The 13,170-nt window shown below is 38.1% G+C and overlaps 1 protein-coding gene across 1 annotated transcript in view; it reads right to left on the bottom strand.

Annotated features, from left to right (window-relative positions):
* Positions 1-3,455: 3,455 nt before the first annotated feature.
* The window catches only part of pstpip2 (proline-serine-threonine phosphatase interacting protein 2), a 48,985-nt gene continuing 39,270 nt past the window's right edge, over positions 3,456-13,170 (bottom strand). The window contains exons 11-15 of the mRNA XM_062972593.1: positions 10,880-10,976; positions 9,168-9,246; positions 7,808-7,842; positions 6,770-6,832; positions 3,456-4,467 (exon numbers count right to left, since the gene is read on the bottom strand). Of these exons, the coding sequence (XP_062828663.1) occupies positions 6,780-6,832; positions 7,808-7,842; positions 9,168-9,246; positions 10,880-10,976 (264 nt within the window). The 3' untranslated portion in view covers positions 3,456-4,467; positions 6,770-6,779. The remainder of the gene's footprint in view (positions 4,468-6,769; positions 6,833-7,807; positions 7,843-9,167; positions 9,247-10,879; positions 10,977-13,170) is intronic.

Raw genomic sequence — 13,170 nt, 5'->3', positions numbered from 1 at the left:
GATTTGATGAGCCATCATTGACGGCCCCACAGGGTGCCTTCCTGCGGCGTCCTGGCCTGCGATGTGACAATGCTTGCCTTGGGGGCGAGTCACCTTTAGTTTGGTGACTCGCCCTATATTGTCCATGCGATCGGAGTGAGATGGGATTAACTGTGGCAGATTATCCCTTTGTTTTTTGGGAAGGGGAGGTCTGAGTCATGGGGCTAGAGTTCAGGTTGGGGTCATAATATTTCCCATTTGATTTCATGATCTGACAATTATTTGGGATAAAATGAAAATTATAAATAAAGTCGGAACATAAACCCAGCAGGGAAAAACACATATTTTCCGGGGATCCCAAAGAGTGTAAATACATATAGGCAGATAGGTAGATAAAGGAGAATCCATAAAGGTGGGTGACATTGCATAAAGGGGAATCATGAATGATATAAACAATATAAATGAGCAATAGAAAACATTTGATAGGAACGAAGTTCACAACATCTGGGGAATCCAACGTAGAAGTAGGGTTCAAGCAGCATGATTTCACAATCCATGAAGTTAGCCCAACAGTTTGAAATTCATACAGCAGTGAGTCATGTACATAGAATATAAAAATTCACAAATGCATGAGGGGAAAGAGTTCATAAGGAATTCATAGAGATGGCATGGGGAAGGGGCACATATGGGTTAGTAAGTCTTTGGAGGTATAGGATTTCATAAGTCCAAGGGGTAGGTGTGGGGAAGAGTGTTCTTCTCTTTCATAAAATTATGAAATTATGAATGAAACGTGGAGGGCCCCCGTCCGGGCATCCCTTGGCAGCTGTAGAGGGTGAGGGTCCTTGGTGAACTATGTCTCCCCCGCGAGAGAGCGATCCCCCCATCCCCATTTCACAGAAAGGGGCCAGGGAGAACCATTCCGCGAGTCGCGGGGAGAGAAAACCCCGGGATAAAGCAGCAACTTGGCTTGGAAAGAAACGCGGTTCTGTTTGACAGTCAGCTGTTGAGATGCCGAAAACTGGACCGATTCCGGGTCTGCTGGTTGTCTTCGAGTCAGGAGCCTTAGAAAGGGTTAAGACTAAAAGAGGAGCGTTCTAGGGGTAATTTTGATAGAGATATGAGCCAATTTACATCGTCCGCCATGTTAATCTATGGCGGAGAACCTCAGCCGGAGTTAAAGGACGGGAGGGAGAGAAACCGCATGCAAAAAGGAAGGAGTCAGAGGGAGATACAAAATAACCAGATAGAGAGTGTTATTGTTAAAAATAAATGCTACTTTTATTGGGGGGATTTGTTACATGGTTCAGGGAAGAGGAAAATGAAGGAAAAAAGGTCTTTTAATAATAGTCTGTTGCGGTCCCGCTCCGTTCTTTTGGAGAGTAATCTATGGAACTCTCTGCTGCGTTTTTTAATCAATTTGAAAGCGGGGGCGACCGTTATCAATTCTATCTTCCTGCCTGGCTGAATGGGGTGGGACTGGGTGTCCTTAAGGGTACCTTCCAACTGTATGAGTCTAATAATAATAAAATAGAATAGTAATAATAATAATAATGCATAATAGTATAATAGTAATTTCATCTTTCTGCTTGGTAGAATGGGATGGACTTGATGTCCTTAGGGGTCCCTTCCAACTGTCTGAGTCTAATAATAAAAACAGAATAATAATAATAATAATAGAGAATAGTAAAAATAGATAATCCATCTTCCTGCCTGGCAGAATGGGGTGGGATTGGATGTCCTTAGGGGTCCCTGCCAACTGTTTAATAATAATAATAACAACAACAACAACAACAACAGAGGACAATTATGTAATAGTAATGCCATCTTCCTACCCGGCAGAATGGGGTGACTTATTGTCCTTTGGAGTCCCTTCCAACTGTATGAGTCCAATAATACTAAAATAGAATGGTGATGATAATAATAATAATAATAATAGATAATGTTAAATTGCTGAGCTGCTGAGTTTGCAGACTGAAAGTTTGCAGGTTCAAATCCGGGGAGCGGCGTGAGCATCCGCTGTTAGCCCCAGCTTCTGTCAACCTAGCAGCCTGAAAACATGCAAATGTGAGTAGAGCAATAGGTACTGCTCTGGCAGGAAAGTAATGGCGCTCTATGCAGTCATGCCAGCCACATGACCTTGGAGGTGTCTACGGACAACGCCGACTCTTTGGCTTAGAAATAGAGATGAGCACCAACCCCCAGAGTCAGACACGACTGTACTTAATGTCAGGGGAAAACCTTTACCTTTACCTCTAATAGATGATACATAATAATATAATAGTAAATCCATTTCCCTGCCTGGCAGAATGGGATTGGATTGGACTGGATGTCATTAGGGATCCCTTCCAACTGTATGAGCCCAAAAATAATAAAATAGAATAATGATAATAATATAATAACAATAAAGAATAATAATATAATAGGAATTCCATCTTCCTGTTAGAGCTAGAGAAAGGGGAGTGTAATTTTAACCACTTTCTAATTTTAAGTTTTAACAACATAGAACGGATCTCTAGCATATGTTCGATTTGTAATTCATAATTGCTGAATTATATGAATCCCCAAATTATTAAACGACCTCCAAAATTTTACACATATGATTAAATCACCTCTTAAAAGTACTGTACTCTCAGGACAATGCCTGAAACAGCAGTTTGACAAAATACATTGTATGTTTCAAAGACACAAGTTTTACAGCTTTGTATGAATTTTTCCATTTGTGTTTTATTAACCTTCAGCAGTACAAGGCAGCAAGTCCATTGCTCTCTCATTTAGCCATACAAACAAATCAAACAGTTAAAGGAATTAATAAGAGAATTACCCTCATTGGTTATATTTATAGGCTGCTTTCTCATGGTAAAAATCATGTCGAAAGCAGCTTAGAGTAACATCAAAACTTATACAACAGTATACAACACAATAAACTTATTGCAGCTCAATTTGCTCTTTTTTCTCAATATGTGAATACTATTCAAAATGTGTGAGTTTTGGAACAGGAGACAAAACCTAGCCATGAAGGCTGCCCAGCAGCCTTGCATTTGGGGATCGGGACAGTGCTTATCTATGGGTGCGTCTACACTGTAGAATTAATGCAGTTTTGGCACCAGTTTTAACTATGAAATGCTATGGAATCCTGGGAGCTGTAGTTTTGCAAGGTCTTTAGCCTTCTCTGGAAAAAAGTGTTGGTGTCTTGCTGAACGACAAGCTTTAGGCTACCATAACAACAGCCACGGCAGTTAAAGTGGGGTCAAACTCTATTAGTTGTACAGTGTAGATGCAAAGAGACAACATTAATTAAATCCATTCAAAAACTAAGCCCACAATTGTGCAGGGCCGGTTGTACTTAACAAACAAAATATTTTATTTTTTTCTATGAATCAACAACTGAAGTATCAGGTTCAAAACCAGTAGAACTAAGCGATGAAGTGTTGGATACCACTAAGTTAAATTTACTGGTTGGAGACGACAAAGTTAAATTAAGTTAGAGCTCTACATAGGTTTATTAAAGAATACAACTTCAAACAAAAATCCTTTCCTCAAAGGAAGAGTATGCTGGGGTTATGAGATGAAATAGGATGTTATGGGAAGGGGAGAATGAAAGGCTATGTATGGGAAAGGCTATAAGTGGGAATCATTGGGTCTCCAAATGTCCAACTGCAAGTGCAAGAAACCCTATGTAACATAGTTGGGCATTGTAGCCCAACAACATAATCTCCACTTTCCCAAAAGGAATTATAAGAATGTACAGGGAGCACAGAAACCTTCATTGTGGATTTCTTTAGACTTGAAGCAGTGAATGCTACACATTTTTTTCTGTCTTGCAAAAACCATGAGGACTATTGGAAGATGAATTCTGGGTCCACATAACAATGCACAATTGCAATTACCCCAAATATTGGCACTGGCATTTGATTACCGTGCATCCATTTACAGTGATGAATGCACAATGAATCTTCTGGTTCTTCTTAACATTTTATTGTTTAAGATAATTTAGGATCCTTCACTCCTTCCGTACTCAGGTCCAACAGAACAAGATCAAATGCTTTCAAAAAGCCACCTCCGTGCATATCCGTTTCTCCCTTAGGCTCATGTGGCACGTAATAGTTTTCACAATACTGTCCAACATTTCCTTCAAAAAGTTTAAGACAACCTAAAGAGGTTGTCTCTTGTTTGTCCCCACAACAACCCTGTGAGGTAGGTTAGGTACAACGATGGCGACTTACTCAAGACACTAGTGATCCAAACACAGGCTTTGCACCTCCGACAATGTGGTGCTTAAAGATTCCTCTACTCACATCACCCAAGAAATCATGAGGTCTTCGTGTCTTTTAAAAATGTGTCCTTTTTGTGATCTCTTTTGTGTGTGTGTGTGAAATCTTTTTAAAAAGAGAAAGAAAAAAGTAAATTGAAAAGCAGAGTCTTTCTTCTTTCTTTCTTGCATTCTTTCTTTCCTTATGGAGGTACAGGCGGGCAACAAGGCAGCAAGATCTGTGGGTGAAAATATACATATTGTGAGCAAATTGTAGCATGTTAAAAAGGCAACAATACTAAATAGCACTTTGATTCCATAATAATATTAATGTTGTATTCCATCCCGGGATATGTAGTTTGGGAAGGTACCAGAGCACACTGCCAGTGAATTCCAAATACCTATGGAATGTATTATGGGAGAGAGTAGGGCCCATGTTACTCTGACACTTGCTTGAATATAAAAAGGAACTTACGTGTAAACCTATTATTTATTATTACCCATATAAACTGAAATCCTCAAAGCCGTTCTGTCATGCTCATATTCAACAGATAGCACCTAAAGGTTTAAGTGTTTTTAAACACTTTCTTGCAAAATGTTCTTCCCCCTGAAGATATTATTTGACTGTTAGCACCTTTTACAAACTGACTTTATACCACTTGGATTTTAGCATTGTTCATTTTAATTGCTATCTCTGCATTTTACGGTCACTTTGTATTTAGTATTGCCCATTTTAAATTTCTATTGCTGTGTTTTTATTGAATATCTTGTTTAAACTGAGTAGGGTTTAACTTTTGTAAGAATTTTTAATGTTTAGATATTGTGTTGTTTGCCAATGTTGATATATTTGACTTGTATTTTACGTGTTATAGTACTAATATGTGCTATTTTGTAAGTCGCCCCAAGTCCCTTTGGGAGAAGGTGGTAGGATCTAAATGAAGTGTGTTGTCGAAGGCTTTCATGGCCGGAATCACAGGGTTGTTGTGTGTTTTCTGGGCTGTATGGCCATGTTCCAGAAGTATTCTCTCCTGACGTTTCACCCACATCTATGGCAGGCATCCTCAGAGGTTGTGAGGTATATGCCTCCATCCCTTAGTTCTACCGATTTGAACTCGATGCTTCAGCTGCAGATTCATTTACCACACAACCTCTAAGGATGCCTGCCAGAGATGTGGGCGAAATGTGAGGAGAGAATACTTCTGGAACATGGCCACACAGCCCGGAAAACACACAACAACCCTGATCTAAATAAAGTTGTTTTTTAATTATTATTATTATCATTATCATCATCATCATCGACACAAAAACACAGTATGACACAGCAAATGAGATATATATGCTGGATTTCGTATCACAAAATCACAAGTTGAACAAATCCCCCACATTGTCCTTTATGGGGGCTGCCATTGGTGCTCCTCTGAATCTGCAGCCCAAAGCATGTGCCCTTCTCTGGCCAATAGCAAGGACGGTCCTGGGTGAGATATAAGTGTGGATCACCATGTTCTATTTCCGCAAATGAATTTGGGCTTGAGGTTGGCTTTGCAGCCTCAGAACATCTGAGCTGTCAAGGATTGCTATCAAGGTGCTGCAAGAATTTCATCATAAAGTAAGACCCCTATGTTCCAGGATATTGCATGGATATACTAAACAGTAGGTAACAGTGAATCCTGTTAAATGAATGGCTTCTATTGGACCTAGGATACACTTAGAGAGGACCTCTCTAGATAGGTTCTTTAAATGAATGAATGAATGACTTCTGTTGGATCTAGGAAATGTTGAGAGTGGAAACCTCTCTAGATAATGTTAAGTCCTCCAAATGAATGAATGAATGAATGACATATTTTAGGTCTAGGATACATCTAGCAAGGACACCTCTCTAGATATCATTAGGTCTTCCAATGAATGAATGAATGACTTCCATTGGATGTAGAGAGGTGGACACCTCTCTAGATATTGTTAGGTCCTCCAAATGAATGAATGAATGAATGAATGGACTTCTGTTGGATCTAGGTCTTAGGATAACCCAAGAGAGGACACCTCTCTAGCTATCGCTAGGTTCTCCAATGAATGAATGAATTACTTCCGCTGGCTCTAGGACTTAGGATCCTCCTAAAGAGGACACATCTCTAGATATCGCTTGGTCCTCAAATAAATGAATACATAGCATCTATTGGGCCTAGGAAATGTTTAAGGAGGACACACCTCTAGATATCACTAAGTCCTCCAGTGTACCTCCACAGTCAACTTTTGATAGAGGCCATCAAAATATATCTTGAAGGACATAGAAAATGCATAAAGAGGATATATTTTCAGAGCAGGGAAATGAAACCACAGCTACCAGTCCCATGGATATAGGGATGATACTGTATTTTGTACCATCCAGAGGTCTTCCCAAGTTTCAAGATGTAGCAGAAAGATTGAAGAAGGGGTTTCCCACACACCACAACATTTATCAATGACAAGTTGAAAACAGTGACAAATTCTCAGCCATCCCTTTGTCACCTCCAAACAAATTTCCAGTTTTCTTTATTTTTAACTTACTTATTCTAGGTTAGGGGTGATGTATCAAACTATAACCATCCACAGTAGAGTACTCCGGATCCGCTGCAAAATACACCACACAATAGGGATTAGTATGGTTGTGAAAGCCGCACAGTGAAAACAGATGATACTAAGAATATCAACTCATTTAAATTTGCAGAAAAAGAAGAAAACTTACTGCAGGCATGGGCAAACTTGGGTCCTCCAGGTGTTTTGGACTTCAACTCCCACTATTCCTAACAGCCTACCAGCTGTTAGGAATAGTGGGAGTTGAAGTCCAAAACACCTGGAGGGCCCAAGTTTGCCCGTGCCTGCACTAGGTGCATCTACACTGTAGAACGAATGAACTTTGACACCACTTTAACTTCATGACTGAATGCTATGGAATCATAGCAGTTGTAGATTTACGATGTATTTTGCCTTCTCTCTCAAAGAGTGCTAATGCCTCACTAAACTACAACACTCATGATACCGTGACGTTGTGCCATGGCAGGTAAAGTGGTGTCAAACTTAATTAATTCTACAGTGTACTCATCCCACCTGTTTACTATGTGAAATGACCATAACACAGATTTCCAAATTAACCCTGCAGTTTTGCACAAGGAGATATGAAACTAACCCTTAAGAGAGAACACAGAACTCACTCAACAATTCCCAGCATGGGAGTTATGATCATTTCATACACAGAAATCATATTATATCTTGTCAATAAGCTGGGAAAGCCAAGGTTGGCTTGATTACTAATATAGCTGTATAGGTCCAAATTCCAAAATCCTTCAAAATCCAAAACTGTCCAAACGGGTAGCTATGATGGGAAACACAATCCATTTGTTTTTTAGTAAACCAGTTCCAATGGATGGAAACGAAAGGGTCAAGTGGACATTCCTGCTGCTATTTCTCATCCTCGTTCCGGAAACTTACATGCACCTAATCTGGTTTGGTTCCAAAAATTACAAAACAAAAGAAAGGCATACATGAAGAAAAGATTGGGGAAAAGGGTGATTGCATTAGTATTGCTTAATTCACCGTTTTGCTTACTTGGTTTGCTGCCTGGAACAGGGAACTGTGGCCTCCTGCAGAGGAGAAAGAGAGGGAGAAGGCTTCATAGAGGAACTTTTCTCAACATTTTTTACCCTGGAAAACCCCTTGCAATAATTTTCAGGTATCAGGAAGCCCTTGCAATGCTTCCAACACAACTTTAATGTAAAGAGGTGGGAAAAAAATCACACCATCCTTCATGAACATTCAAGGATTGCATATAATGGCTAATAATAATAAGTACTGTATATATTCGAGTATAAGCCTAGTTTTTCAGCCTTTTTTTAGGACTGAAAAAAAAACTCATTGGCTTATACTTGGGTGAGGGTCCTGGTGGGCTTATATTCAGGTCAGCTTATACTCAAGTATATATGGTATATTTATTATTTTTCCCTATTATTATTGTTATTGTTACATTTATTATTTTACTCTATTAATTATTATTATTACATTTATGATTTTACTCTATTATTGTTGTTACTTTTACATTTATTTTACTCTATTTTTATTATTATTAATACATTTATTATTTTACTCTATTTATTGTTACATTTATTATTTTACTGCATTTCTTATTATCATTATTACATTATTCACTCTATTATTATTAAAAGGATACATTTACATTGAAGAAGATGAAAATAATGATTTAATCAGAGTTGAACAGTCATATCTTAAATTACAGTTTGATGTAAACATTCAAAAACATTGAAACTACTGATGCCTCAATTAATGTAATTTTATTGGTATCTTGGCTTATACTGGAGTCAATGTTTTCCTTGTTTTTTTCTGGTAAAATTAGGTGTCTCGGCTTATATTCGGGTTGGCTTATACTCAAGTATATACGGTATATTACAGCAGCAGCAGCAACAGCAGCAGCAACAGCAGCAACAACAACAACAACAACATTTACAGTATGTGTTACTGCTTCTTCTCACAGTTTAGGCAGGGCACAACACTGTTAAAATACATCAACATAATACGTATATTAGAGGCTCCTTTCATACAGCTTTATAAAATCCACATTGAACTGGATTATATGGTAGTGTGGACTCAGATAACTTAGGGCCCTTCCAGACAGTCATATAACCCAGAATATCAAGGTAGAAAATCCCACAATATCTGCTTTGAACTGAGTTATCTGAGTCCACACTGCTATATATTCTAGTTCAAAGCAGAAAATCTGGGATTTTAATCATCTGTGTGGAAAGGGCCCCAGTTCAAAGCAGATATTGTGGGATTTTCTGCCTTGATATTCTGGGTTATATGGCTGTGTGGAAGGGCTCTAATTCCAATGTAGATATTATTATGCTAGTTTAAGTACAATTCAGGCATTAATTAAGCAATGCCTCCTTCTTACCTTCCAGGTGCCGGGCCTTGATTTTTTCCTGACCCTGAATTCTTCTGTGAATTATAATAGTTTTCATAGACCACCGGTGCTGCAGAAAGAAAGGAGGAAAGGTGCAGCATTTGTATTTGGTCAGTGAACTGAAACATTGGGTCCAAACAATCAAACAGGGCTCATTCCTTGGCCAACTGTTGCGACTTCCAAGAGAAGTCACAACAATTATATCACATGGAGAGATGGGTGTGTTGTTTTTGTGAAGTGTGCTGGAGAATTGTACAATGTACAATGAGAATAAAGTTATTCTATCTACATAGGGAGAAACCCAACCAAAAGTAAGTGTCATGTTATCCACACAATTTAGTCATTCTATGCAGGTACAAAATATGAAGTGGGTGCATCCTTTTTGAATTGTGGTGCCCAAAACTGGACACAGCATTATTCCAGATGAGTTCTGACCAAAGCAGAATAGAGTAAGTGACTTTCCTCAATCTTGACACTATACTATTGAAAAAGCCTAGAATCGCATTGGCTTTCATGTTCAGCCTGTTTTCTACTAAGACTCCTAGATCCCTTACACAGAGACTGCTTGCAAGGCAGGAGTTACCCATATATATATATATATATATATATATATATACACACACACACACACATATAAAAGGGTAATGAAATTTCGGCCTAGGACAAAACAACAAAACTACTCATCCCAGAAACACTAAACCTGGCAGCACAACCCCTCATCCATGCCTCTACGTTCATACAACAAAAAGAAAATAAAAATAAAATCCTAATTAGAGGGAAATGAATAATTGTTTTCATCCAATTGCTGCCAGTTAAAAGACTAAGCTCCGCCCACTTGGTCTCCTAGCAACCCACTCAGCCCAGGGGACAAGAAGAGTTAGGCCTCACTTAGGCCTATTCCCCACTGCTTATAAAATACAGATTATCAGATTTAAACTGGATTATATGGCAGGGTAGACTCAAGGCCCTTCCATACAGCTATATAACCCATTTATAATCTTATATTATCTGCTTTGAACTGGATTATCTTGACTCCACACTGCCATATAATCCACTTCAGTGTGCAGTCGAACACAACTGGACTTAATGTCAGGGGGAAACCTTTACCCTTGACCTTAACTACCACCAATTCCTCAATACTTTATTTCCCATACCACCATACTTCGCCACAGCAACGCGTGGCCGGGTACAGCTAGTATATATATATGAGAGACCACAACTTAAGAACTCCATAGAGAGAAAACAATGAGTGCCAAAAAGCTAAACACCTCCCTAACTGTGCAAATGCTTGCCCTCTTCAGTTGTATTTTCCATCCCTCAATTCATTCATGAATGTAGCAGACTTCTCATATTGAGCACATCTCTTGTTGTAGAGACTATCTATACTGCAGAATAACAGCAGTTTGGCACCACTTAAATTGCCATAGAATCCTGGGGTTTGTTGTTTGCTATGGCACCAGAAGTTTCTGTCAGAGAAGGACACATCTCTCACGAAACTATAACTCTCTAGCAGTTCATATAGGATCAACCTGCAATAATTCTGAAATGTGGATACAGCTGTACTCAACCATATTTTATGCTGTGTGAGCTTTTAGAAACTTGGAGCCTGGAAACACTACTTTTTGGCACTAAAATTCCCCAGTGTTGTAACTGGCAAAAGGAAGTTCCCATTCTCTACTCAAAGGTGACTGTGGTCCACTTACCCGGGGGAAGGGAGCCCGTCTTGCGGAGGTTCACAAAACATTCAATGTCCTTCTCGATGCTGCACTGTTCAAGGCTCTTGCGGACCTCTTCGTAGTTCTGGAAAGGGGCAAGAGAACGTTGTCCTCAGATGTGGAAAAAGTGAAAAGGCAACTATTCCACTCACTTCAGATGAAGGGATGCATTTGCAATTGTCCTTCCATATAAGTAGATTTAATTGTTCACATATGTAATGAAAAATATTCCCTATAGGAATCTCTAGGTCCTCTACTGAGATTCTAGGTTCAGCTTCCAACAGAAGTTGACCATAAAGTCAAGCTGAAAGGACAAGAAATTCCCAGAGAGGTGTTTTCACAGGGTTTTTTTTTAAAAAAAAATCCCAATTTGTGGTTTTTCATTTTCATAGGGGTCCTGTGCCATAAAAGTGAAAAGCATTCATGTTTTTCTTTCAAAAAGAGAGAATATGTTCTACAGGCAATCTCTCCTCCATACCCTAAGATAGGCCCCTTCTACATTGCATATAATCCAGATTATATCAAAGCAGATAATCCACATTATCTGCGTTGAACTGGATTATATGACTCCACATTGCCATACAATCCAAAACAAACACAAAAAAAAGGATTTTATATGGCAGTGTAGAAGCGTGTGTAGTCTGCTGTCCTTGGGAGACATGGAGACTGCAAAAATGATTTAAACATCAATTTATTGACTAGGTGGCTCCTGCAAGGGAAGTAAGATGCTTTAAAAAAAGTCAGGACATCTATCTTGTTTTGATAAAGCAAATTGCAGCAAATGACCTCATTAATGCTTGAGAAAGTTACTGTTTTGAACTACAACTTCTAAAAAAATAGTTTGACTTCCACACCCACATTCTGCTTGCAGGGATTCAAACCATCCACAATTATTCTTTTTCAAAATCCAAATATTGCCATTTTATAAGAGACACTATTTTACCACTCCGTTGTACATACTGGGACTTTAGTTTCCACCTATTTTTAAAATTGCAGAGTTGGGAGAGATTTTTTCTGTGTTTGAACTGTGGGCACATAATACTACCCTGTTTCCCCAAAAATAAGACATCCCCAAAAAATAAGACCTAGTAGAAATTTTGCTGAATTGCTAAATATAAGGCCTCCCCCGAAAGTAAGACCTAGCAGAGTTTTTGTTTGGAAGCAGGCCCGGTGCCAAACAGAACACCAGAGCATACAGAATTGGTAAATGTACATACTAGTTGTACATGGAAATAATGGTAGTAACAAGAAATTCTTGATAGGATTCACAGTTTGTCTGGTTATGCTGATTTGTGATGACAACTACTGTACAGTATATAATAAATGTTCATTTTTTGTTCAACAATAAATGTGAATTCTTCTTCATGGAAAAATAAGACATCCCCTGAAAATAAGACCTAGACCATCTTTGAGAGCAAAAATTAATATAAGACACTGTCTTATTTTCGGGGAAACACGGTATGTAACAAAATTTGAATTTTTTTCTGTTCCTGTTTTGAAAGTGTTATTCCTGTTTAATTGTGCAGGACTTACTGTATATACTCGAGTATAAGCCTAGTTTTTCAGCCTTCTTTTTACACTGAACCCCCCCCCAACCGGCTTATAGTCGGGTGAGGGTCCTAGTTGGCTTATATTTGGGTCAGCTAATACTCGAGAATATATGGTACATTTATTATTTTTCTCTATTATTATTGGTATTATTACATTTATTATTTTTCTCTATTATTGTTGCTACTATTATTTTACTCTATTATTATTATTATTATTATTAATACATTTATTATTTCACTCTGATCTTATTATTATTATTGCATTTATTATTTTACTCTATTTATTATTACATGTATAATTTTCCTGTATTTATTATTATTATATGTATTATTTTACTCTATTATTATTAAAAGGATACATAAGCACATTTACATTGAAGAAGATGAGAATAATGATTTGATCAGAGTTGGACAGTCTTATCTTAAATTTGAGCTTTATGTAAATATTCAAAAACATTTAACCTACTTGATGCCTCAGTTAATGTAATTTTATTGGTATCTATTTTTATTTCTGAAATTTACCCTCCTTGGCTTATACTGGAGTCAATGTTTTCCCAGTTTTTTTGTGGTAAAATTAGGTGCCTCGGCTTATATTCGGGTCAGCTTATACTTGAGTATATATGGTACTTTGAAAATAGTTGTTATACCCCAGAAACTTCATTTTTGTGGCTGCCACAAACTATGCTGAATTGATTGAGACTCTGTGAGATATTCATTGAAAAACTATAG

This window comes from Anolis carolinensis, chromosome 2 (genome assembly GCF_035594765.1).
Source record: "Anolis carolinensis isolate JA03-04 chromosome 2, rAnoCar3.1.pri, whole genome shotgun sequence".
NCBI classification, from domain to species: Eukaryota; Metazoa; Chordata; class Lepidosauria; order Squamata; family Dactyloidae; genus Anolis; species Anolis carolinensis.
Note: the sequence above shows the minus strand (reverse complement) of the source record. Positions and strands in the feature narration are given on the sequence as shown.